At 46.1% G+C, this 23,644-nt stretch overlaps 1 protein-coding gene across 6 annotated transcripts in view; it reads left to right on the forward strand.

Annotated features, from left to right (window-relative positions):
• ARID1B (AT-rich interaction domain 1B) overlaps nt 1-23,644 on the forward strand; it is a 394,749-nt gene that overhangs the window by 35,566 nt on the left and 335,539 nt on the right. For 5 of the 6 annotated variants that reach the window (XM_037053930.1, XM_037054196.1, XM_037054108.1 and 2 more), the window contains exon 2: nt 15,394-15,588. The exons of the other annotated variant lie outside the window; for it this stretch is intronic. In XM_037053930.1, coding sequence (XP_036909825.1) covers nt 15,394-15,588 — 195 coding nt within the window. The remainder of the gene's footprint in view (nt 1-15,393; nt 15,589-23,644) is intronic. 6 annotated transcript variants of the gene reach the window in all.

Raw genomic sequence — 23,644 nt, forward strand, 5'->3', positions numbered from 1 at the left:
TTTTCTTAGGCTAACATATGAGGTCTGTCTGGAAACAGTGCAGCCACTGTTAATACGACGAGAACGGTTTGCACGGTGTCGGTGGAACCTGGCAGCCAAAGCAAGTGGACTGGAATGCACACGGGTGACCAGTGACAAGATCACTGTACTAGTCAGTGGGTGGTAGGCTGTTGAGTGAGCATGTGCACCGTGTGGCTGTCGCATTCAAAAATGACTGAGAGAGCAGAGCTATGAATCTGCATCACATTTTGTGTTAAGCTTGAACATTCTTCCTTGGAAAGTAGTTGAATGATCAGGAGGCCAAATCTGTGGGCAACTGGTGGTTGGCAGCTTCATCACGACAACGTGCCTGCTCACGTATCACATCTCGTGCAGAGTTTTTTTGGCAAAACATCACATCGTTACCCCCCTGCAGTCCAGATTTGGTGTCCTGTGACTTCTGGCTTTTCCCAAAACTAAAATCACCTTCAAAAGGAAAGAGATTTCAGACCATTTATGAGATTCAGGAAAATATGAGAGAGCCGCTGATTGTGTTTGGGAGAACTGTGTGAGGTCCCAAGGTGCCCACTTGGAAGGAGACTGAGGTGTCATTGTCCTGTGCACAGTGTTTCTTGTATTTTCTTCAATAAATGTCTAGTGCCTTCTGGACAAACCTCGTATATTCTGTGTCTTAAAGAGTGGCATTGCTTTGGCGACAGTTTTCATTCTTAATCACAGGAATAGCTATAAACATAGTTTGGGAAACAGTGTTTTCAGAATATTAGAAATAATGTTTTAAGAACATTATAGTGTGGAAATAAACACGGCTGTGTTTGGAGCACTGTGATTTGGGTCCAGGAGCAGCCGGGCCTCTTTCTCACGTGCGTACGCCAGACATGTGCTCGAGTGCCTGTTACAGGCCGCACTCAGAGTCAGCGTTCCCCAGTGTTGATGACTTGTGTTGGGTGCGTCTAGGACAGCAGCGCAGTGCTGCGCAGACGAGGGCGGCTTGGAGAGGTAGGGTTAAGGCGCATTTGAGTTTCTTGTGTTTATTTTATTAATGAAATAAACAGTAGCAGTAGTACTCGTCCATTGTGTAGGAGAGTTTGGATGAGGAAGACACCCTTGATGCCCCTAGCTCGCTGTTGAAGGAGATCAACACAAGGGAAGAGTCCCAGCTGGTTATGGTAAATGTTTGCTGTCCATTTAATAAGAGAGACAGTGTGTGGTGGGAGTGCTGAGAAGGCAGAACACTCTCTGTTGGTACTTTCTGGGGATGGGAAGAGGTTTTTTTTTTTTTTCATTTTAGAGTAGCCAGAGGTATTTGGGGTGCAAGAGCGTTGTCGGGGTGGGTGTGTTGGCTGCCTTGGTGCATGGGCGCAGAGTGCAGGGGGGCTGCCTGGGTTCAGTGTGGGCTCATGCTTCACAGGTGGCAGGTGGGTCACCTCAAATTGAGCCTTGGTTATTTGAACATTGAACTTGGGGGGGTTGAATTCTTTAGACCCTCTTTTAGCCCTCTTTGCATCTTTTGACCTTCAAGGCACTGTATTGATAAGATTTCTGGTCGAAGAATGAGGCGGGAAGGAGCAGTACCTCTAAGGACCCATATTCTTTTTCTTCTTACCATGGCAGTTGGTGGTTCTTGCAGGGTGGAGGGATGATTCTAGAATTAGAGAATGCTAGACGGGGAAGGGACTGCAACAGTTCATCCCTTAATCCCCTACTTTATATGGGAGGGGGTTTGGAGCCCAGAGGAGTGAAATTGCCCAGTAGTAATACTCTCTAGTACTTAATTGATCTCGCCGGTTCCAGGTACGCCTCTGAGTGCTTGGTACCTACTATGCCACTTTACACTTACAAAGAATGCTGTGAGGGTGGTGCTCTTACATCCTGCCTCTTCAGAGGTGGATGCTGAAGTTCAGGGAATGCATGTGATGGGCCTAAGATCGCAGCAAGTGGCCTGGGCCAGGGTGTGGGCCAGGCCGGTTTGCTCCAGAGTCTGTGTGCTTGACCCCAGTCTCCTGGACCAAGGCCCTGTGGCTGGATGGTGGGACAGTGAGGCCTCATGTGCCACAGCAAGCACTTAAACTGCTAATTTTTGGTGCTCTCTGAACCCTTTTATCCTTCCAGCTGAAGCTTTATCAAATACAGTTTGGGAATAACTCAGTTTTTTATTTGTGCTGAGATGTAAAACTCCCCGCTATGTTTCCGTGGGTAGTTGCTGCACTTATCTTAAACCAGAGAACCCACCAGCCGGCCAGCCAGCCAGTACCCCCCCTCCCCCGTCCCCCGCCCCCTGCTCTGCCCTTTGGGTGTTTCCAGGGGAGCAGGTCTGCTTAGTTTCTTGAAGGGCAGAAGAGGGCCAGGTCACACGTGAGAAGTGCTAAATGGTTGTTGTGAAAGTACCTTTTGAAACTTTAACAAAGACAAATCAGGGAGAATTCTGAGTTAAAAGATGGCATATTTCACTGGTTTAAGATCTTTTAAACCAGTGAAATATTAAGAAACCTGAGGGGCCAGAAGCCCCCTTACCTTCTGAAGGTTGAGGGGGGATTACCTGAAAAGGTGACTTGGTGACTTGTGGGTAAGGGTTCCTACCAGGGCAGGATTTTAACCCTGATGATTTTTTTTTAATTAAACATTTTTTGTGTGTCTGTGGAATGGAAGCTTCCTTAGAATTTTTAAAAAATGTATTTACAAATATATATTTGTATGTGTTTTGCCAGTGTCAGTGTTTATAAATATTTTTAAAAATTTATTTACTTTTAGAGAAAGGGGAAGGGAGGGAGAAAGAGAGGGAGACATCGAGGCTGAAGAGATACATGGGTCTGTTGCTTCTCGCACACCCCCAGCTGGGGGCCTGGCCTGCAACCCAGGCGTGTGCTCTGACTGGGAATCGAACTGGTGACTTTCAGTTCCCAGGCCTGCGCTCAGTCTACCCAGCCACACCAGCCAGGGTCCCTGTCAGGACTTTTGGGGAAAGAATTGCAGCCTCTGCCCCCTCCCCCAGTCCCCCTTGCCACATCCACTTCTTGTTTCCCATCTGTGTGCTCTCTCCTAGGTTTGCGCCTCTTCCAGCTCTCTGTGTCTCTTCCCTCCATCTTCCTCCCCACACCCCCTACCCCTTAGGGTGCGCGCCTGCCCCAGGCCCTGCCCCACTGTTGTGGTTCTCAGTGCTGAGGAGCTGCAGACCTCCGTGCAAATGGGAGGCGTAGGGATTGTTTTGGTTTTCCGTTTTCCTTGTCTTTCCTTTTTGTTCATTTAAGTTAGCTTTTATTTTGAAATAGTTATGAAATTTACAGGTAAAAATGTAAGGATAGGGTAGAGCAATCCCATGTAACTTTTACTTTGGTACATCAATTTTTAACATTTTCCTACCTTGTTTTGTCTGTTTTTCCGCCCTTCTGTCTGTCTACAACTATTTTCTCAGAACCTTTGTGAGCTCCGCTGCCTTACTCACTCCTGAAGCGCCGGAGTGCGGTTCCCAGGAACAAGGTTCCCTGGGCCTTGGCCTCTGCTGCAGTCTGTGTCCTCTTGTCCCTGTCCTCTGGCGGCTGTGGAGTGGTCTTCTTTCCTTTAGGCAGCCTGTCATGTGGCATTTAGGGGCCCTGTTTTTTTCAGGCAATAAGATTTGGCTGTACATTGGTCAGGTTGGCCTTTTCTTTGGACAGTCACATCCCAGGAAGAGTCAGTCTGTGCTTTCACCGCCTGACGGCTCTGGCACAGGAGACCTTTGATGGGCCGTGACTCTGAAACGCATTTTCCCACGAGAGACCTGTGGCCCGTGAATCGGCACATCAGGCACTCTTTGTTCAGAGATGGGCAGTGAGTTGGTAACGTTCATAGTACGTTTATCGGTGTTTTCTTTAGCAATTTAAAGTTGTTAATTTAAAAAAACTAATAAAATAGTTTGAAAGAGGCCTGGCGGCAGCTATCAATTTGCTAGGAAATCGGTGATCTCTCTCTGTCTTCAGGTGCCACTCTGATACGTCTAGGGATTGTTTATTCTCGCAAATCACACACCAAGCAGCTTTAGAACGATTGTCTTTTTGAGGGCACGTTGTCTCCACTTGAAAGATGGGAAAACTGAGGCTTGAGCACTGGAATAAATTATTGAACAGCTTCTGGCTACTAAGGATAGCAGGAGAGGGACACGAATCCAGGTCTCCCAGGGTCAAACTTTGTGCCCTTTCATTGCACTACAGATAGCCAGTTAGTTTCTGTTTGTCTGCAAAATCTGATCATTGGTAGTGGCTGATTACAACTCCACAGGGGGAGAGATTCTGGGCGTTACCAGACTTGGGAAAATGAATGTGGGGGCGATTATCAGGGTCTGTGTTCTGTGCGGTAGTGGAGGGGGTCGAGGGGGTCGTGTCTTGTGGTGATTGTTCCGGAGTTACACCTCCATGTAATAGATACAGTGCAGTCTGTACCTGTTAAAAGCCTGTCATGTGCCAGTAGCTTGACCGTGTCTCCTTGTGTGGCAGCGCTGTGGTGATAGCAGTGTTCTTGCTGAACAGATGAGTTAACCGGGATGCAGAGAAGCTGAGCGGTGGCTTTCTCAGCATCGTGCAGCTGAACCTGGTGGGAATGAAATTTCAGTCTCACGAAACTTCTTTTCTTGATTTCAGTCTGTGTATGGGAGACATACCATATTATGTCTCTTTTTTCAATAAGTCTGCTACTAGGTTGTCAGTAGAAACACATGAATATGTACGATACTGTATACTTAGGTAAATTTTAGAAATGGTTAAAGCTGTGATAATAGCTTTACAGTTTAGGGGGTTTTGTGTGTGTGTGGTGCGAATGACAAATCTGAGGGAAAGTAGAAAAACGTTTTATAACTATTTTGATATTGCTTTTAGGTCTAATGTACTCTTGAAATTAAAAAACATAGATATAGCCTGTTCAGAAAAAGTACAGCCATTGTTAATATAACAAGAATGGTTTGCACAACATCGAAGTAACCTGGCAGCCAAGGAGAGTGGACTGGAATGTGCATGTGTGAACAGTGACGACTTCACTGCACTAGTCAGTGGAGGCAGTAGATGCCATTGAGTGAGCCTGTGCACTGTGTGGTCTGTGCGTTCAAAATGACTGAGCCAGCAGAGCAACAAATCTGCAGAGAATTTTGCGTTAAGGTTGAACACTCCTTTACAGAAAATATTCAGATGATTCAAAAGGCCACAGCTGTGGGCACCTGGCAACTTTATCACACCAACATGAAGCATCAAATCACCGAGGTGACTTGGGTCAGCCCCCCTACAGCCCAGATTCGGCACCGTGGGACTTCTGGCTTTTCCCAAAACTAAAATCACCTTTGAAAGGAAGGGAATAGATTTCAGATCACCAGTGAGATTCAGGAAAATACAACAGGGCAGCTGATGGCAATTGGGAGGTCCCCAGGTGTCCAGTTTGAAGGGATCTGAGGTGTCGTTGTCCTGTGTACAACATTTCTTGTATCTTCTATCTTCTTTATCATAGCACATGGCTGGATACCTTCTGGACAGACCTCATACACTTTGGTTTGTTCATAAAATTATTATATTTGCTAAATTAAATTTAAAAGTATAGTATAGTCAGATAGTAACTTATTCATCGAATGGACTTACAAGCTGCTGCACTTTGCAGATTACAAAATAATAGGTTTTTGCCAATTTATAAAAATCAAGCAAAACCTGGAGAACCAAAACCTGGAGTCCCATTTTCTGGACTTGTTCTGTGTAACCTAGATGAAAGCTATAAATGGGTTTAATGTTTGTCTTCTCTACCTCGGTGTTCTACTCCGGGGCATGGTCGAGTTGGGGGGAGAGACAGTTATCAAGTCGTCACAAGTAAACATTCGAAGTCTTCGGTGAGTGCTGGGGAGGAAGCGCACATACAGTGCCTTCTGAGGGGATTGTGCCTTGGCCCCTCGAGGGGGCCTTCTCTGAGGATGCTGTAGGGCTGAGTTGGGGGCGTGGGGAGAGCATAGCTCCTTTTGCCGAGAGGGGAAGGCTCTTGGGTTTCCTGGAGCCCTCCGGAGGCCCCTGTGGGGGGAAGGGGAGATTCCCTGTTGATGGCAGTGCTGTGGGTCAGTGGGAAGGGTTTTTCTGAGGTTTGTTATGAAGACCTTTCCCTGAGAACCCAGACTTGGTGAGGGCTGGCTCTGGTGGAGGGGAGAATGAGCGAGAAGAGTGCGTCTTTGCACATCTGGTTGGGGTGGGGCGGCATCCTTTCCTGAGATGGGAAACGGGTGTGGGGGATCCTGGACATCCAGGCAGGGTGTCTGGGGCTCTGGGAAACCAGCCAGGGGAGCCACGTTTGGGGGACACCGCGTAAGGAGGCATCGAAAGCCGTGGCTTGTGTGAACCTGTGAGAAGCGGAGCTTTGTCTGCACGGTTCTTTGCCTCTTACACCTGTTGGCCAGCAAGCGGTGCATGTTCTCGTGGGAGCCCGGCTGTTGAACTTGGCTGTGCGGTGCTGGGGAAATCCCTGCTTTTCTGGTCGGCAGGCGTTCATCATGGCAGGCACTGTACTAAGTCTTAGGGGTGCAAAGGTGCGTAAGACAGTCTCCACCTTTCATTAACAGTGGGCCAGAGAGACGAGGCAGTAAATAGGTTGAATTATTGAGTGGTTTTGCTCTGACTTCAATTGGCTCATTTGTTAAGAAGGGAGAAGAAAAGGTTTAGAGAACTCTTACTGTGTGATAGACCCCGCAGTCCCTCGTGTGATCCCCCAAATACACCGGAGGTGGACGCGACTGCGCCCCGTTAGGTGTGAGCCCGTGTTGGCAGAGCTAGTGAGGAGTAGGGCAGGGTTTGCACCTGACGTTGAGCTTCTGCGCCCTGCCTTTCCTTCACCTTTCTTTTGCCTTGAATTCCCAGTGTTTTCTTGGACTTCGGACTATTTATTTTATATGTTAGAAGAGATGGAGGAGGTTGAAGCATCCAGAAATTGTCCCCCAAAGGCAGATGTGGACTTACGGCCACGTAACGAGCATAGTCAGCGCATCAGAGGTGGGCTGCTGCGGCGTGGACAGGCTTTTGCTGAGACCTCCGCGGAAGACCTTCCTCCAGGATCGCTGGTGCCTGGACGGAGGTCTGTGCTTGGGAGTGGTGCCAGGGGTTCGCCCCAGGCTCTATCCCCTCCCTTGACCTCTTCAATGTTTCTATCAGCGGCGTGGATGAACACACGAATGAAATGGCATGCTGATTTAATTGGTGGCTGATGTCAGGAGAGGGAATACAGTTGATATGGTACATGTCAGGCTAGAGCGGTGACCAGAAATAAGCAAAGTTCGAACAGGCAGAGAGGCGTGCTTCTGCGGCTTGAGTCTGCTAACCAGCTGTACAGCAGGCGGTGGGGAGGTGGGGTGTATCCCAGCAGACAGCACGGGTCGGGAGTGAGAGGGGGTTGCCAAGTGAGCGCAGAGACCTGAGGCCGGGCAGTGCCCCTGCCGGGGCTGGAGAAGAGGGGCAAGTTGCTCCCCACAATACCTTCTGTGTTGAGGGGACTGAGAATTGGCATGTTTTACTCAGAAAAGGGAAATAGATACAGCTATCTTCAAATATTTGCAAAGGACCAAGTGAAAGCCAATGGATATAAATCACAAGAAATGGTTTCTGTTACACACAAGGAAGAAATTTATAACATTCATGGTATAAAGACCTTCATGGGGTTCATACATACGTGATGTGCGGACCTGGGAGGAGGGGAGGGTATTTTCAGACTTAAGATGCTGTTTCATTGCTGAATCCTGTGTCGGGGCGTCTTGAAGAATTGTGATCAAGTGAGAATGTATTAAAGTGCTTTGGAACTGCCTGGCCAGATGGTCAGTATTTGACGATGCCAGCCAGGAGCGTCGCTGGGCAGCTTTCTAGAGGCTGTTCATGGACCTCTGACGCCATATGATGAATTCAGGATGTGTATGCATCATGAATACATTTTTAGAGTGTTCCTAAGAGTTAAGAGTAACAGCCTCTGGTTGTTACTTTTTATTGGTATTATTTTATGGATAATCTTAATTCTGAAAAATAAAAATCCAGAAATATTTTACATTCAGGCTAAAATTTAAAATACAGTTAGGAAAAAACATTGTTCTACTCCTGTTTAATGATACTGTATATGTAAAAAACAAGCTTTTTAATTTGTACTTGTACATCAAAACATGTTTCTTTTAGATAAAATTGCATAAATAAAAATTTCCTATAATCCCATTTTTACCCTCTTCCTTCAAATTTAATTCTGTGGCCCCACAAAGACATGTTCTTTTTAACTTGCCTTAAACCAAAACCCCGACTAGACATTGATAAGTCGGGACATGAGTGTTTTGGTCCTTCCCTGCCTCCCCCTTGCCCCCCATTGTGAATGGCATTCTGGTTAGAGGCTGTGGTAATTGGGTGGTTCTTTGAGTTGACAACCAAACAGCCTCTTTTCCCCCCTAATATCTTAGAATTCCACCTCTTGACCCTCCCTATATGGCAGAACGTGGCAGATANTAACTTGCCTTAAACCAAAACCCCGACTAGACATTGATAAGTCGGGACATGAGTGTTTTGGTCCTTCCCTGCCTCCCCCTTGCCCCCCATTGTGAATGGCATTCTGGTTAGAGGCTGTGGTAATTGGGTGGTTCTTTGAGTCGACAACCAAACAGCCTCTTTCCCCCCCTAATATCTTAGAATTCCACCTCTTGACCCTTCCTATATGGCAGAATGTGGCAGATATTCTTGTATTGACAACAGAAGAACTTAGAGTGTGTTGACTTCCAGTGTCTGTTTCAGTTTGTCGTAATAACAGGCGCTGTTTTGTCCTCAGCACACGCGGAAAGCAAAGTGGCTGTGGACGCTGGGGCCTCCCGATCCTGTGCGCATGCTCGATACAGGGGAGGGCAGGACCCGAGTCAGGGGACTTGTGTTTCGCGTCTGCCCTGCCCCAGCACCGCAGCGCCGGGCGGCCCCCACGGCTCCCAGCTCTCTTACGTCATCTGGGCTGTAAAAGTGTCTTTGGTAGTTGGATTCTTGTGCTGGTGGTGGCTGCGGAAAACTGAGCGTCTTGGCATTTTCTGGCTTGAAGAGGAATTTGCGCTTTCTCAAATGAGTCTCTGGCGTCCCTGTCCCGGTTTTTGCCTTAAACTGATTTAATGCCATTAGGAGAAGAACTTGAGTGTGACTGTTGGATTGTGGTCTGTTACTGACCTTACATGTATCTTCTCTGTACGTGTGTGTACGGGGTGATGTAGAAAGTGGTTATTGATCTTTACGTTTTATTTTTGAGAACATTTTACTTTATGTGATCAGTCATCGGTCCCAAAGTGCGTCACCATAGCCATCTAAGTCATTTGTGCTGTAAGCTAAGGGACACATAAACAATACAGAGCACGGACATTGCCATTTTAGTTTGCTTGGGAGATAAGAAATGACACAGGAGAAGTGGAGAAATGGTACATAAACTAAATAACTGTACAAGGCAACCCGGAAGTCTGCTGAAGCAGCGTAGGGGGGATTCTGGGCAAGTCCCTCCATGGGTGGTGCTCCTGGGGAGGGTGCTGGGGCGGAGCTCCGTGCTCTGGAACCAAGACTGAGTGAGCTTGGTGTGGGGCCGAGAGGAGAGCAGGAGCAGCCTCAGGAGGAGCAGCGGCAGCTTGTCCCGGCTTGTGTGTGCTGTGCATGGAGTGTGGGTGCAGGCCTGGAGGAGGGCAGGGGCAGGACAGCCGGGTCCCATCCGCCCCCCCCACCCCTACGTGCACCACAGTAGTGTTTGCAGCGTGCCTGGGAAAGAACCAGAGACATTTCAGAGTTATATTTAGCATCACAGAGAAATAAACATAGATTGCTTCACAATATAACAGCCACTGCTTACAGGTCACCGTGGCTGGCTCAGATCGCTATCAACCTAGTTTTCACATCGCTGTAATTCATGCACGTCACTTGCACACCTGACGTTGTTTTACAGGTGCTTCTCCATGTCTCTGCAGATTCTCCTGTGCCAATATGTTATGGCTCATCACGTATTCTGAAACCATTGATTACTTGGGTAGTTTCAGTTTTCTTCTTGGAGCAGTTAGTAAGTGGCTCAGAGATCTTGTCTAGTTCTCATTTCATTTTCACAGTAGTTGTTAGGTAGGTATTATTTCTCCCATTTAGTGAGTGAGAAAACTAAGAAACAAGCAGTGTGTTCAGGGGCGCCCAGTGGTAGGAGGTGGGAGGGGGTAAGGGTGCGGGTGCGTCCACTGTGGATCCAAAGCCGTGCTTTTCCCGAGACCATGCGGCCTCCCTGCAGGGTTAGCGTTCACGTAGCTGCGGGCAGGTCTGGGGGAACCGCACGCCTGCCCCATTTGGGAGAGTGTCAGACTTGGAACAGATACCGTCTTAGATCTTCTGAGTTTCTCGACTTGCCCTTAAGAGAGAGTAGCAGTTTTACCTGCTAGTTCAAATACTCACTTGCTTACATTGGGCAAAACTGTTTTATAGGTAACGAAATACCACTTCAAAAGCCTTCTTTAGTGAGCGCTCAGGTAGAACATTTTCCCAAATAATGATTCACAAGGGGACGTTTCTTTCTCTGAGCCCCTGCCTAATCCAGATACGGCAGAGCAGGGGTGTCAACCTCCTATTCACTGGGGGCCACAGCAGCCTCGTGATTGTCTTCAAATGGCCAAAATAATTTTAGGGCCGTGTAAATCTAACAGCTCCTCAACTGTTAAGGAGCTGAAGTTACATCGGCCCTTTGAAGGCCCCTGCAAGGCTGCTGTGGCCCCCGGTGAACACGAGTTTGACGCCCCTGCTGTAGAGGTGTGATTGGAGATGAGGAGCTGTGATGGACCTTCCTTCTGTGGGCTTTGGCGATGCCCTTTCTTCAGTGTGTGGTTTAAGGAACAGGGCGGAAACAAGTGTGAAATGTTATGTGCAGGAAGGAAACTACCAGTGAACTATCTCCTTAACTTGATAATTAGGAGTAAATGCAATTAGATAGATTTCTTTATTACAAAAACACGTGTAGGCATATGCTGAAAGATCGGTAATGAAGGGTAAGTGTAAAAAGTGTTAAATATAGCTAAAGCATACTAAAAGTGATTTTTTAAACTTGGATAACCTTTAGAAGGGTGGCTGGATTCCCAGACCAGCCTCTAAAAATCTTTTTAACCTAGAGTACAGCTTAACTGTGCTACCTAATGTGTCCAGAATCTATATTCCAAATCAGATTTTAAAAATCTGCATTGTACTACTCCTTATTTATAGTCCTAGGGATGTGAAACCTTCTGAGGCTTTTGCACGGTAGAGAGAGCAGTGGCAGCTCCCCCGAGGGGGATCCAGGAAAGTGTGTATGTGTGTGTGTGTCTGTGTGTGTGTGTCTCTGTGTGTGTGTGTGAGAGAGAGAGATGGACGACCTATAACTCCATACATCCATGTGCCTCTGTGAGATGTGTAACATATAACTCACACATGTGCATATGTGTGTGTGATGGATAACCCATCGGTATGTTAAGGGCTGTTTGAAAATGGGTGGTCCATATTGAGGCCTTCAAAGCACTTGTCGTATTTTATGAGAAAAGTATTTGAGGGCTATTCTTAATGTGAATGATGTCTCTGATACAGTAGAAACTGCGTGTGAGAAATGACAGTGGAGACTCTCTGGGATATATCAACAGAAGGGTAGATGACAGAAATAGAAAAATTCTGGCTGGTGTGGCTCAGTGCCGGCCTGTGAACCAAAGGGTCGTTGGTTTGATTCCCAGGCAGGGCACATGCCTGGCTTGTCGGCCGGGTCCCCAGTAGGGGGCGCACGAGAGGCAACCACACACTGATGCTTCTCTCCCTCTGTCACTCCCTCCTTTCCCCAGTCTCTGAAAATAAAGCCCTTAAAAATTTTTGTGTGGGTTACATGTGAATATGAGAAGCGTTGCCTTTTATGTGTTTGGAAAGGTCTTAGACTTGATTTGATCTTTGGTTTCTTTCAGGAGATAACTTGCAAAAAAGCAGGGGTTGAGATCCCGCAGTTGTAGGAGTTTTATGTTAAAAATAGCAAGCGCACACAGGGGATGGATTTGGATTGTGGATGAATATTTAATAACGGGCCAAAGGAGGGATGGTAAAAATTACATAGTTTGCACTGTGTAAGTATCTTTTCATATCTGAAGTCTCACCAAAAGGTGTTAGATGCATTTTGAGAGGGGTACAGATAATCTGTATTTCATGCTTTCAGTCTTGAGAAATCTCAGGGTTAAGCTAACATTTTTTGACACGGGTGCAAATTAAACGGAATTTTACGTAGGACTGCGAGAGTTTCTGGCCGTGGTGAAGCAGATTCCGCAGGACAGTTTCCGTCATTGATAAGATGAGTTTGCTGTACCGTTATCTAGAGCACTAAGGTGTGGACATTCCAGTCCTTTTCCCATTTTAGGTTCCTGCTTTAATTTAGACAGTTTTGGTTGTGCACTGTGTAAAGTGAAGCAAGCAGCCCTTGCCCATGCCCTGGCTAGTCCAGACTGAGCGTGAAGACAGGGCTGCCTCAGGGCCCGTGTTGGAAATTTAGCCTGAAGTCAGATGTACTCGGCCTCGAGTTAGGCTAGCCATTTACTCTGTAGGGTTTGAAATCAGCAGCCCAGTCCTGATTTTCACACTTTCATAGGAGGTTTTTATTTTACATTTTGCAACAAACTGTGGAAAAGAGTTATATTTCTATTTTTTAGGCATAAATTCTAATTTAAATCACTTTGGGAAAATGTGATTCTTAGTCCTCGATTTTAGTTTTATGATCTGTATACCAATGTGTATGTTTGTAAATTGAAATGTGAAGTCAGCACATGTGTAACATCAGTATGTTGCTTGAACAGTTTCTGTCATTGTTGAGTCCACAATTTTTCTTGACTGGTGAAAGTAACACATGGAAATCCCGTGGAATTGTGAATTTGGAGCAGAACTATTTGGTGTACCTGTGTTTTCATTCAGGTAGCGCAGTTGTGGCAAACTCCCGTGAACCCCCAGGACTGAGCTTGGCTGTGTCGTCTGGGCGGGCTCTGGTAGACCCATCGCAGACCCATCTCAATGAGCCCCCCCAGGGCCTTGGGTGTCTGGGTGGGTCTCCTGCACGGCACCACGGTCTTCGTTCAGCCCCCCTCCTTCAGTGAGTTGTGCCCTTCTCCGGGACAGCCGCTGACACTCGTTTTTATGCCTCCAGTGCCTGGCCAGAGCGCATGGTAGATACTCAGTTAACATGGGGTGAATGGATTAATCTTGTCATTCGAATGAGCACCAGGGCAACCCCAAGAAGGAAGAAGGCAAAGTCTGATGCAGCCTTGAGTCAGATGTAGGTGAGAGGCAGACCTGGCAGTTCTCGCTTCCTTAACTGGGCTGCAGCTCTGGCTCCCCTCGCTCATCTCCCCTGTGCACCCCAGTTCCCATCTCTCCCTTCCTCTCTGCCAGGAGGCTGCCCTGGCCAAGGTCAGGGGCGACCTCCCAGTCATCCAGTACAGCAGCAGCTGCTAGCCCTCACCTGCCGCACACCTGGGCTGCACGTGGCATGCCCGTTCTGTGGCTGCACGTGACCGTCTTCTCTGCAGAACACCACACTTCCCCAAAGGTCTGACTGCATTTCAGACTCTTCTTTTGGTCTCTTGGTGGACTTACTTTTTTTCCTTCTTCCTTAAATGGTGATTTTTTTAAAGAACTGTCTTCCACCCATTATTCTCTTTCCACATATTCTTCCTGGGTAAAAGTTTAAGTTTTTACATGTTTCCTGTTCATTAATTCACCCAGTATTTATTAAACATTTACTCTGGGCCACAAGCACTGTTTGAGTTATGTCCCGAATATACAATGTGAGTAAAACAGAAGAGGTTGCTGCCCTCCAGAGGCATCTGTCCTGTGTGCCAACTTCCTTAGTTATCGTTCTGGCTCACACCTGGCCACCCAGATGGGAATCTCTGTCTCTTCCTTCTGGAGAGTTTCACCTGGATTTCGGACAGGAACCTCGAGTCTCGTGTGGAATATGAAGGCTCCCACTGCCTGGGAGAGGGCTGATGGGCTTCTACGGCCCGAGTGCTCTGTCTCGGACGGCGTCTTCCTGTCCGTGAAGCCACCCTTGACTCTGCTCTTTATCACTCAGCCTCCAGGTTGTGCTGCATTTCCGTCCTGCGGCTTGAGGCTGGGCCGGCTTGGCCCACCGCTGCTACCAGTTCAGGACCTCAGCTCACCTGCCCACTGTGGCTGCCCACCCTGGCTCCAGCCAAGCTGCCCGAGAGACCAGCCTCCCTAGAGGCGGATCTGACTGCAGCTCTCCCTTCACCCCCAGGATGAAGCCTTTAGAATGGCATGTAAGGCTCACCCTTACATGTCCTGGTTTCTGCTGGCTGCTTCGGCTTCTCTGCAAATTCCTGCTTCGTTTGGATCTAAACTGCTTATGTTTCTGCACGCACGCCAGGCAGGTCATCTCCCTGGAGCCTGTGCTTCATGTCGCTTCTTCTGCATTGTGGTATTCTATGCCTTGCCCCTTCCCACCTCGAACCTCGTTTCTTCCTATTTATCCTGTGAATCCTCGGTCCTTCCTGAGAGTTTCCACGAACTTGGGGTGAACAGCGTCTGGCACATAGTAGGGAGCAACATACGGTTTGGGAAGGAAGGGCCTGCTGACCAGTTTGATGAATCCCGCAGGCCCTAGTAGCTAGCGTGGAGGGACTGCCCCACCCCTGCATTGCTCCTTCAAGCACCCGGGGAGTTGGAAGCCCAGGCCAGGGCTCCAGTTCTGACTCTCCCGAACAGCCTTGGCCCTGATGCCCATGGGTGACTCACCAAGCCAAAAATAAAACTTAAAGTCTAGTTTTGAACTGGTTATGTTTGGTAAGTTGCTTACTTACATTGGGAAGGTGGCTTGTGACTCATAGTCTGGGTGCTTATGCATTCATGGGCACTGGTAGTCTTTGAGAGTTTTCACCCTAGACATTCTGTATTATTTAAAATCTATCCTTTCACTTTCTAAACAGCACTCAGATGCATTAATGTTTGATAAGGACTTGCAGACTCAGGTCTAAAATAAAGTAGTTCTAAGAATACTTTGCAGTCAGAAAGTGTTCTAACCACTCAGTCTACTTTGCCTTTATTCCTAGGCGAGTGAAAGGAGCTGAGTGAGACTCCCTGTGCTCAAGGGAGCTGTAGACGCAGGTGCTTGCTCCCTGCCTAGGAGGCAGAGTCTCCTTGTGTTCTTTACGCAGGACCCCTATTCATTGTTAAAACCTTCCTAAAAGTAAAAAATAAAATGTCTTGTATTCATCCATGTATTTTTCATAATGTTTTTCTGGGTTTTGTTTGTTAGGTCTTTGTTTTTAATATTTCCAAAAGGATAGTTGTGTTTTTAACGTATATATCAGCATACCAGACTTTCTGCCTTTGTAATGAATACTGACGTAATAAGCCTCCTTCTTCATGTATTCCTTCACAGGGCAGCCCCATGGACCCCATGGTGATGAAGAGGCCTCAGTTGTATGGGATGGGCAGCAACCCTCATTCCCAGCCTCAGCAGAGCAGCCCGTATGCTGGAGGTTCCTACGGCGCCCCCGGCCCGCAGCGGTACCCTATGGGCGTCCAAGGCCGGACCCCGGGGGCCATGGGAGGAATGCAGTACCCGCAGCAGCAGGTTTGTGCTCCTTGTTGCTCCCTTCTGTCCCCTGCTCTCTCTGGTGACAGCTTTGTCTTGTCTCCTATGGTCCACCTAAGATTAATGTTGGGAGAATTAGGGGATGTTTCACTGATCTTCTGCTTTAAATTTTTTTTTCACAGTTTTTTCAAGTAATCACGTGTATATATTTTTTCCCTTTCTTTTAAAGCAGGAAAGGTGATCTTTTTAGAACAGAGTGAACAAAAAGCCTGTTTGGTAGAAGACCAGTGTAATCAGCCACATCTGAGAGATGTACACTGTCATCGTTCTGCAGCAAATGATATAGATCTTAGCCTCAAAGTGAACTTGACGTTTAACCATTTCTGGTGTCAGACTGTGTCTGATTTTGAGCTGCGCATAGACTTCCTAAGGCAAAGTTTTAAGTTATTTAAAAGTCTTTCTCATGAAGATAGCACCAACCTAAAAAGTGTTTATTAATTTCCCAAAAAGTTATTTTGCTTTTAATTCTTAACATATTTATCCTATACCTTGTTTTAAAAAAGATTTTAGCCCTGGCTGGTGTAGCTCAGTGGATTGAGCGCGGGCCTGCGAACCAGAGTATCGTGGTTTGATTCCCAGTCAGGCCACATGCCTGGGTTGCAGGCCAGTTCCCAGCAGGGGACACACGAGAGGCAACCATACATTGATATTTCTCTCTCTCTCTTTTTCCCTTTCCCCTAAAGATAAATAGATAAAATCTTTTAAAAAAAGATTTTATTTTTGAAGAGAGGGGAAGGGGAGGGAGAAAGACAGGAAAACATTGGTATGAGAGAGAAACATCAATTTGCTGCCTTTTGTACCGTTGCCTCTCTCGTCCGCGCCCCAGCCAGGGACCCAACCCAAACCCAGGCGTGTGCCCCGACTGAGGATCAAACCCGCCAGCCGCTGCTTTGTGGTACAGTGCACAAGCCACTGAGCCACACTGGTCAGGTCTCCTGTCACTGTTGGAACCGATTTCTGTATTTCATGTAAGAGGATTTGATGCGTCCCTGTTTTCTTAGAATCATGTTTTCTGTTTTTACTTAAACAAGAAAGACGTTTCCTGTTCTCAAGACCCAGTATTTTTCTCTAGAATCAAGTAGTTGGAGTTCCCTTAAATGACCATCTACCTTCTAGAAGCACTAAACCTAACAGTCTGTTGGACACTGGAGAGTATGTCCTTGTTACGCTGGCCTGAGGAAGCGTGGCATTTGGAAAGGGTAAATTGGACTGTGACTTGTCAGGGTACTTTGTGACTAGGGACCCCAGAAGGCTTTAACCCTGGGGCCCTTGGGCCGGTGCCCTGGGCAGCCCACTGCCTCCACAGAGGTGCTTCCAGTGTCACCGCAACCCATCCAGGGTGTCCCAGGCGTCTCTCGGGGAATTCTCCCTCGTGTTTGACCAGAAGCCCTTTGTGGAAATAAAAGCATCGGCGGGCTCTTCTGCTGCCTCTGAAGTGGACAGATGCGTTGTGCGCAACGTGCTGCAGGGTTGTGGTGTGGAAGCTCCCGGAGAAGTTGTTCTTTCTCAGCCTGTTCTTTTCCAGACTGAATATTGTCTTTCCCCTCTACCTTGCTTCTCCATTGGGGACGTTTTTACTTTGAGGCAGTTGTAGGGAGAGAGAGAAGTGAGTTGGGCTTAGAGGCCTTGCTCTTGGTTCTTTCCACGGCCTTCATGGTGTCCTCACCCCTGTTTATGAACGATTGGCCACTCAGAAGTCTAGCAGTCAGTTGCAAACTCAATTGTACTCTTAATTTTTTCCAGCATTACTCCTTTCTTCCAGCAATATTTTACTGTCTAGAGTAAAATTCTTTAATTGAGACCGCTAATTGTGAGAGGGAGATAATTTGTAAAGGATTGAAAAATAAGGTAAGAGTTACGATTTTCCTCTCTCTCCCTTTTTTTTACTTTAAAGCTATCTTGCCCTTAGTCGAGGGGAAGTAGGCCCAGACAGCCAGCTGCTGACGCCCTCCCTGTGTCCAGGAGCTGATTTCATTTGGGAAAGAGAGGAGAGGCAGAAAGGTGGTAAGAAATAGCAGGTCCAGCGGAGAGGAGCAGACGCATCGTTTGTGCATTTCCCTCTCCGCTGTGTTTTCCAGATGTGAAACAGGGAGGTCGTTGCAACAGGCGCATTCCTGGTACGCGCCGGACACCCCTGTGCCCTTTTCTCTGAATGCGCTCAAGTCTTCTTAGAAGTTTTTGACGTGGTTCAGTTTGCAGTCCCAAAGTGGGACTCTCAACAGTTGGAGAAGGTACACGAAGGGTGATACCTAGGGATTTTTTCGGTATTTTCTCCCCAAGGTGTAAGGTGTAAGGCTGGAAGTAGAGGACACGTTACAGATACTTAAGAGCAGCCTTGGTGCCCTTGGCTCTGTGGCTCTGTTCTCTCCCTGTGCCTCTCATGTGCTTGTGAAACCCAGTAACTGTTGCGTCTGTTTGAAGGGACAAATCGATGATTACCTGCCAAGTATTTCAGCAAATTTTTAAAAAATGTTTTCTTCATATTTCGTTGTATTTTTTCCCTTGCCATTATCCCCCTTACGCTCTCTCCCAGCTCCACCCATCCTCACCCCCCCACCCCCACCTCAATCACCANTGTGGCTCTGTTCTCTCCCTGTGCCTCTCATGTGCTTGTGAAACCCAGTAACTGTTGCGTCTGTTTGAAGGGACAAATCGATGATTACCTGCCAAGTATTTCAGCAAATTTTTAAAAAATGTTTTCTTCATATTTCGTTGTATTTTTTCCCTTGCCATTATCCCCCTTACGCTCTCTCCCAGCTCCACCCATCCTCACCCCCCCCACCTCAATCACCACACTGTTCTCCTTGTCCGTGAGTCCTTTCTTTCCAGCAGGTTTTTAATTAAAGCTTCAGATAAGGCATTTTACTGCCAACCAAAAGAAATGCCTGATTCTAAACACAGGTCTTTCTAATAACCAAAGGGGAATGCTATGCCTGGGAGGAACTGAGTCCCTGGCTGTGAAATGTCCAACTCGCTTAAGTTCATCACAACTGGTGGCTCTAAAAAAAAACCTTCACTGCTTTTCACCTTTTCATTAGTTATGATACAGCCCAAAAAATAGGCCGTTTTGTTTTGAAATCAAAAAGGCGAACCCCGACTGTGCATGCCCGTTCGAGTGTGTGTAGCATGTGAAAAGGACACACAGTTTTTATCACAGCAAGTTCATGGGATCGGTTAGGTGTCGGCTTTGACATAGAAAAGAAGTCAGAATTTGGGGAAAGGTCATTGGAACATATTTATTTTGTTAGTTTTAGTCTGTGTTCATTGGTGAGGAATTTTCAGTGAGTTGCTTTGTTTGTGCCTTTTGGGTAATTACAAACTTGTCCCCAAAGTCCGGGCTCAGTGATTGGCTGCTGCGTGTATTCATCTTCTCCTGGTACTGATGTAATTGTCTGAATCTGGTTGTACTCGTGGCCGCTAATGTTCTTCAGGGACAAAGTTGAAAGATGATGATGACATTGAGCTTTCACTGAGTGGACGTCACCACCTAGGCACGATTTTGCCTTGGACGGCCTCCAAAGCTTTCTGGTTTGGTTTGTGAACCTCTAATGAGCTGAATCCAGTTCATTTAATATTGCTTGTATATTTCTGCAAAGGATTAAAATGTAGGAATTCAAGTTTGTAAATTAAGTTGCCCACTTACCAGCTGAGTGGTAAGTTGTCTTTGGCTCAGGGTTGCAGTTTGATTCCTGGCTGGCATTCCACTCCTGTGATAGGAATTTTAAATGAGTTGCGGTAGAAAGAGCTGTGGTGCTTATAGGACGTTGAACGTGGGTGTATCACCGCCTACTTTTTGTCTCTGAGAGGCAGGAGGAGCTGGCCACTCAGTGTCAGGTCTGATTCACCTGGTGACTCTTTTTTTTTTTTTTTAAAGATTTTATTTATTTATCTTTAGAGGGGAAGAGAAGGAGAGAGGGAGAGAAACAACAATGTGTGGTTGCCTTTTGTGCGTCCCCTGCTGGGAACTGGCCTGCAGGGAACTGGCCTGCAACCCAGGTATGTGCCCTGACTGGGAATCAAACCTCGATCGTCTGGTTCGCAGGTCCGCGCTCAATCCACTGAGCTACACCAGCCAGGGCTCACCTGGCGACTCTTGATTTGTATGGTGGTAATTTTACTCTTGAAATATACTTGTGACTGGGTCTTTGAAGCATGATGTGAAAATAGTACATCATTTTGGTGTTTATTAACTGGATGGAACTAGATTTGTGGTCTTGCTGGTTCTCCCACACTAACGTGTGGCAAATGCATGGCTAAACAGATGAGTTCTGCATGGTGCCCTAAAAACTAGTCTCCTTGGGTGTTTGTGGCGCTGACAGGGGAAGTGAGTGTTGGTCGTGCCTCTGTGGAGAGTCCTGCCTCTGGGCTCCTGGAACTGTAACCTGGGACGGTTAACAGAAAGAGGGGCGCTGGCAGACTTCACCTCATGCAGAACTGCTCGGAGGACATACGATTTTAAAGGGCACTAGATTCTGACTCTTAGGTTTTGATTATTTTAAAAACAGACCGTAAGTTATCCTTTCCTGGATCAGAGAAACAAATGTTTTATTTCACTTTTCTTGTCCTTTGTGGCCATACATAGGCCTGTGTGGCCTGCCTTAGATGAAATAGCACCCAGGAGAACCAGGCTCCAGAAACAAAAGGTATATTGGTTTGTGTCGAGCAGAATTTGTAATCTGAGGTTTTTCTTGAGTCATTAGGGTTATTGAGCTGATATTTTAACTGTCCTTACCTTGTTGCAGATGTTCGTATAATCCACTGCCTGGTGGCATAGGACAGGGAAAGGGGGAGAGAGCAACGTGAGAGACTGAAGTTCCCTGGTGCTGTTCTGATGGGAAAAGCAGACCTTTTTAGTTTTTAAAGACACATCTGTGTTGGGAAGACCTTTACAGCAACAAGAACATGGAATATAATTGTTGTTTTGAAAGATGGCATGGAAATTTGGTAATTTAGCATGGTAATTACACAGAAATTTTTAATTTTGATAAGGCAATATCTGCACTTAATACTTTAAGTAAAATGGAATTTAAAAAATGAGTTTCTTTTGAAACATTTTAAGAATTAATAGGTATTTTTATTTGCCTTTAGTTTATCTTTTATACCCTTTGGATATGCCTATTTTGCTGTATTTTATGTAAAATATTTATTTCAGAACATAAGCATTCTATGTGGTGCCATCTTGACAGCCAAAATACTTCTTTTAATGCAAATATCTATTTTGGCAGGTGCTGTTTCTAAAAGGAGACAATCATTACCATTGTTTGGCTAAAATAAATGTTTTGGGGGGGTTATTGAGGCAAGTTTTAGGATTTCCCCTCCGTGTTACTTTCATAATTGGAATTACATTGTCATCCAGTTTGAACAGTGTTTCTGCAAAGTAAGGGTGAGTGGGCAGGGAGGATGGCCCAAGTTTAGAGTCTGTGGACGGGAAGTGTTTGTCCGGGCTCCGTCTCTGAGTTCCCCTGGGAACCTGGTGGTCAAGGCCTAATTTTTGTTCTCCCTGACAAGAGCTTGGGCATCCTGTTTTTAAGGAGCATGATTGGGTGTGACAGGATGAGAAAGAAAAGCTTGACAACGTAACAGAAAGGAATGGGTACCTAGTGTCTCTCTTACACTCAGAATTCATTTTTTGAAAGTTTATGTTCACTTGAAGATGCCCACCTGCACTCAAGTGCGTAGGCACTCACTTGCACTTGAAGATGCCCGCCTGTACTCAGGTGTGCATGCGCTCACTTGCACACATGAACGCAAGACAGAACTTCGTGTGGCAGCAGCATCCAAGTGTAGTGAAGTAGATCTGTATATGCATGTAGGTAACATATGAAACACGTATTACCTGGGTATAGATATACATACACATAACACATCAGTACAGTGGAGGTAAACATTGTGGCCATTAAGATAGTGAATGCTGTGAGGTTTCGTTCACTGTTAGTTGACAGTGTTTTTACATGTGCGTGTTCTCCACTAAGAGTCTTGGAGCCAAGCTGCTTTGCTTGTGCACCTGAAATGTTTGGAGTCCTTTCAGCGGATGCAGATTTGTATAAATAATGGCCTTTTGTTGGCCACATTTTGTCTTGATTTCCTCGGTTGTTCTTCGTCAGTGAACGTGAAGGTATTTATGGTTTACCAACAAAATACATTCACACCTCACATTTCAGCTTCCAAGTCGACAACAGATGCTACCGCTTCTGATGCCAAAGTTCCCTGTACATGGAGTTCGGTACCAAGAAAATGTTTTTGAAAAGATTTGTAGATATGGTAATTTTTTTGCTCCTTAAAATGTAAATTTCTGGAATACTTAACTAGTTGTTAAGTTGGATTTAAACACTCTGAAGCATTCAGTGCCACATTCTTAGTAGAGGTGTATTAAAAGATCACATTTCAAGTTAAATATAAAGTTTAACATCTTTAACCTTTCTCCTAAAAATTAACCTTTTTTAAAAAAAAGAGAGAAAATATGAGCTAATTTCTGTTTTAGTTTGGAAAGGTGCTTTTATATTAGGAAGTTTATATGTATATGTGAACGTTTACATTGTTTTAGATATTCTAATTATGTTCAGGGTACAGTACTTATTCTCTGCTTGTAGCTTCTACTATTTTTTTCATATATGTATTTTACATATATAGACTTTCAATCTAAAATATCTGTTAAGCTTTTCTTTTTATTTTTGAGATGTTTTAGGTAGCACTAGAATTACCTGAGTGTATTTTTTAATTCTTTGTTTTGAAATATTTTATTTATTTGTTTTCAGGGAGAGGGGAAAGGAAGGAAAAAGAGTGGGAGAAAAACATTAATTAGTTACCTCTCCTGCATCCCCAGCTGGGTACCTGGCCTGCAACCCTGACATGCACCCTGACTGGGAATCGAACCCGTGACCCTTCGGTTCCCAGGCTAGTAAGCGACCCATGAGCCACACCATCCGGGGCTTCTTGAATATATTTTAAATAAATTTGATTTATTTGCTTTTACCAAAGAAGTGGGGCGTATGGTATTTATGTTAAAATTTAAACAATTCAAGTAAAGCTAACAGTCCGTGGATGGCCCTGCGTGTCGGGGCTCCATCAGTTCCGGTTTCTTTGGCTTCAAGTGGAGCTCCCCCACGGGGCCAGCCGGGTGTTGGACATTCCCTGGAAACCCTAAGCCTGAGTGAGACCTGAGAGTGGTCAGTGGGTCATGTGGGACAGGACTATCCCTTGCCTACTCACATAGCCCCAACCCAGAAATTTTGTCATCGACTGCTTACCTTGGAAAACAGACTGTAGTCCAAAGAATTAACCAGATTAGTCTCCCTTTATAGGTATTGAATTGTCGAGAACATACTTTAAAAAAAAAAAAAACTGTCAAGCTCCTCAGGTTTAGTCACAGGTCCATGTCAAGTTCTCTAAATCTTCAGACATTCAGAAACAGCGAGTAAGAGCAGGATCAATAGCAGAAAATGAATGTAGAATTAAAAGGCAGAAAGCTATTGTTGCTGAGGTCATTCAGTTTTACTCTCCGGTCTGGAGACTGAGGAAAGCCCACTGGGCGGCTGTAGCAGCCAGGCCCAGGGAGGGTGTGTTTTGCTCCTTAAAATTTAAATTTTAAGGGATACAGGGATACCTGCGGCAGGTGGGAGGGAGGGGACTCCGGCTGAGCTGCCTCAAAGTTTCCCAGCGCCACATGTTAGGGTCACCTGTGCCTTCATCCCTAGCCTCATCACTGCTTCCAGAGAGAACTGGAGGAAAGGGTCAGAGTAATTGTTGGCCTGTGGGCCGGACGACTTCAGAATTACTCCCTGAAAAGGCCAGTCGGAAAGGAGACTTTCTTTTTTCCTTCAATTACTATGTTTCCCATAAGATTATTAGATATCCCAATAATCTAGGTATTTTAAGCGTTTTATGTCTTTGGATGTTCTCCATGTTGTGGGCTTCACGCAGGTATAAGATTTTCCTTCTCTACTTTCTATGTGTAAGTCCCGTGCCGTTCGTCATGGGTCTCGGAGATGAGAAAACCTTGTTCCTCAGTAGTTGGCCCAATTTGCATAGTTGGGAG

Source organism: Sturnira hondurensis, unplaced genomic scaffold, assembly GCF_014824575.4.
Source record: "Sturnira hondurensis isolate 20B ecotype Veracruz unplaced genomic scaffold, ASM1482457v3 Scaffold0000167, whole genome shotgun sequence".
NCBI classification, from domain to species: domain Eukaryota; kingdom Metazoa; phylum Chordata; class Mammalia; order Chiroptera; family Phyllostomidae; genus Sturnira; species Sturnira hondurensis.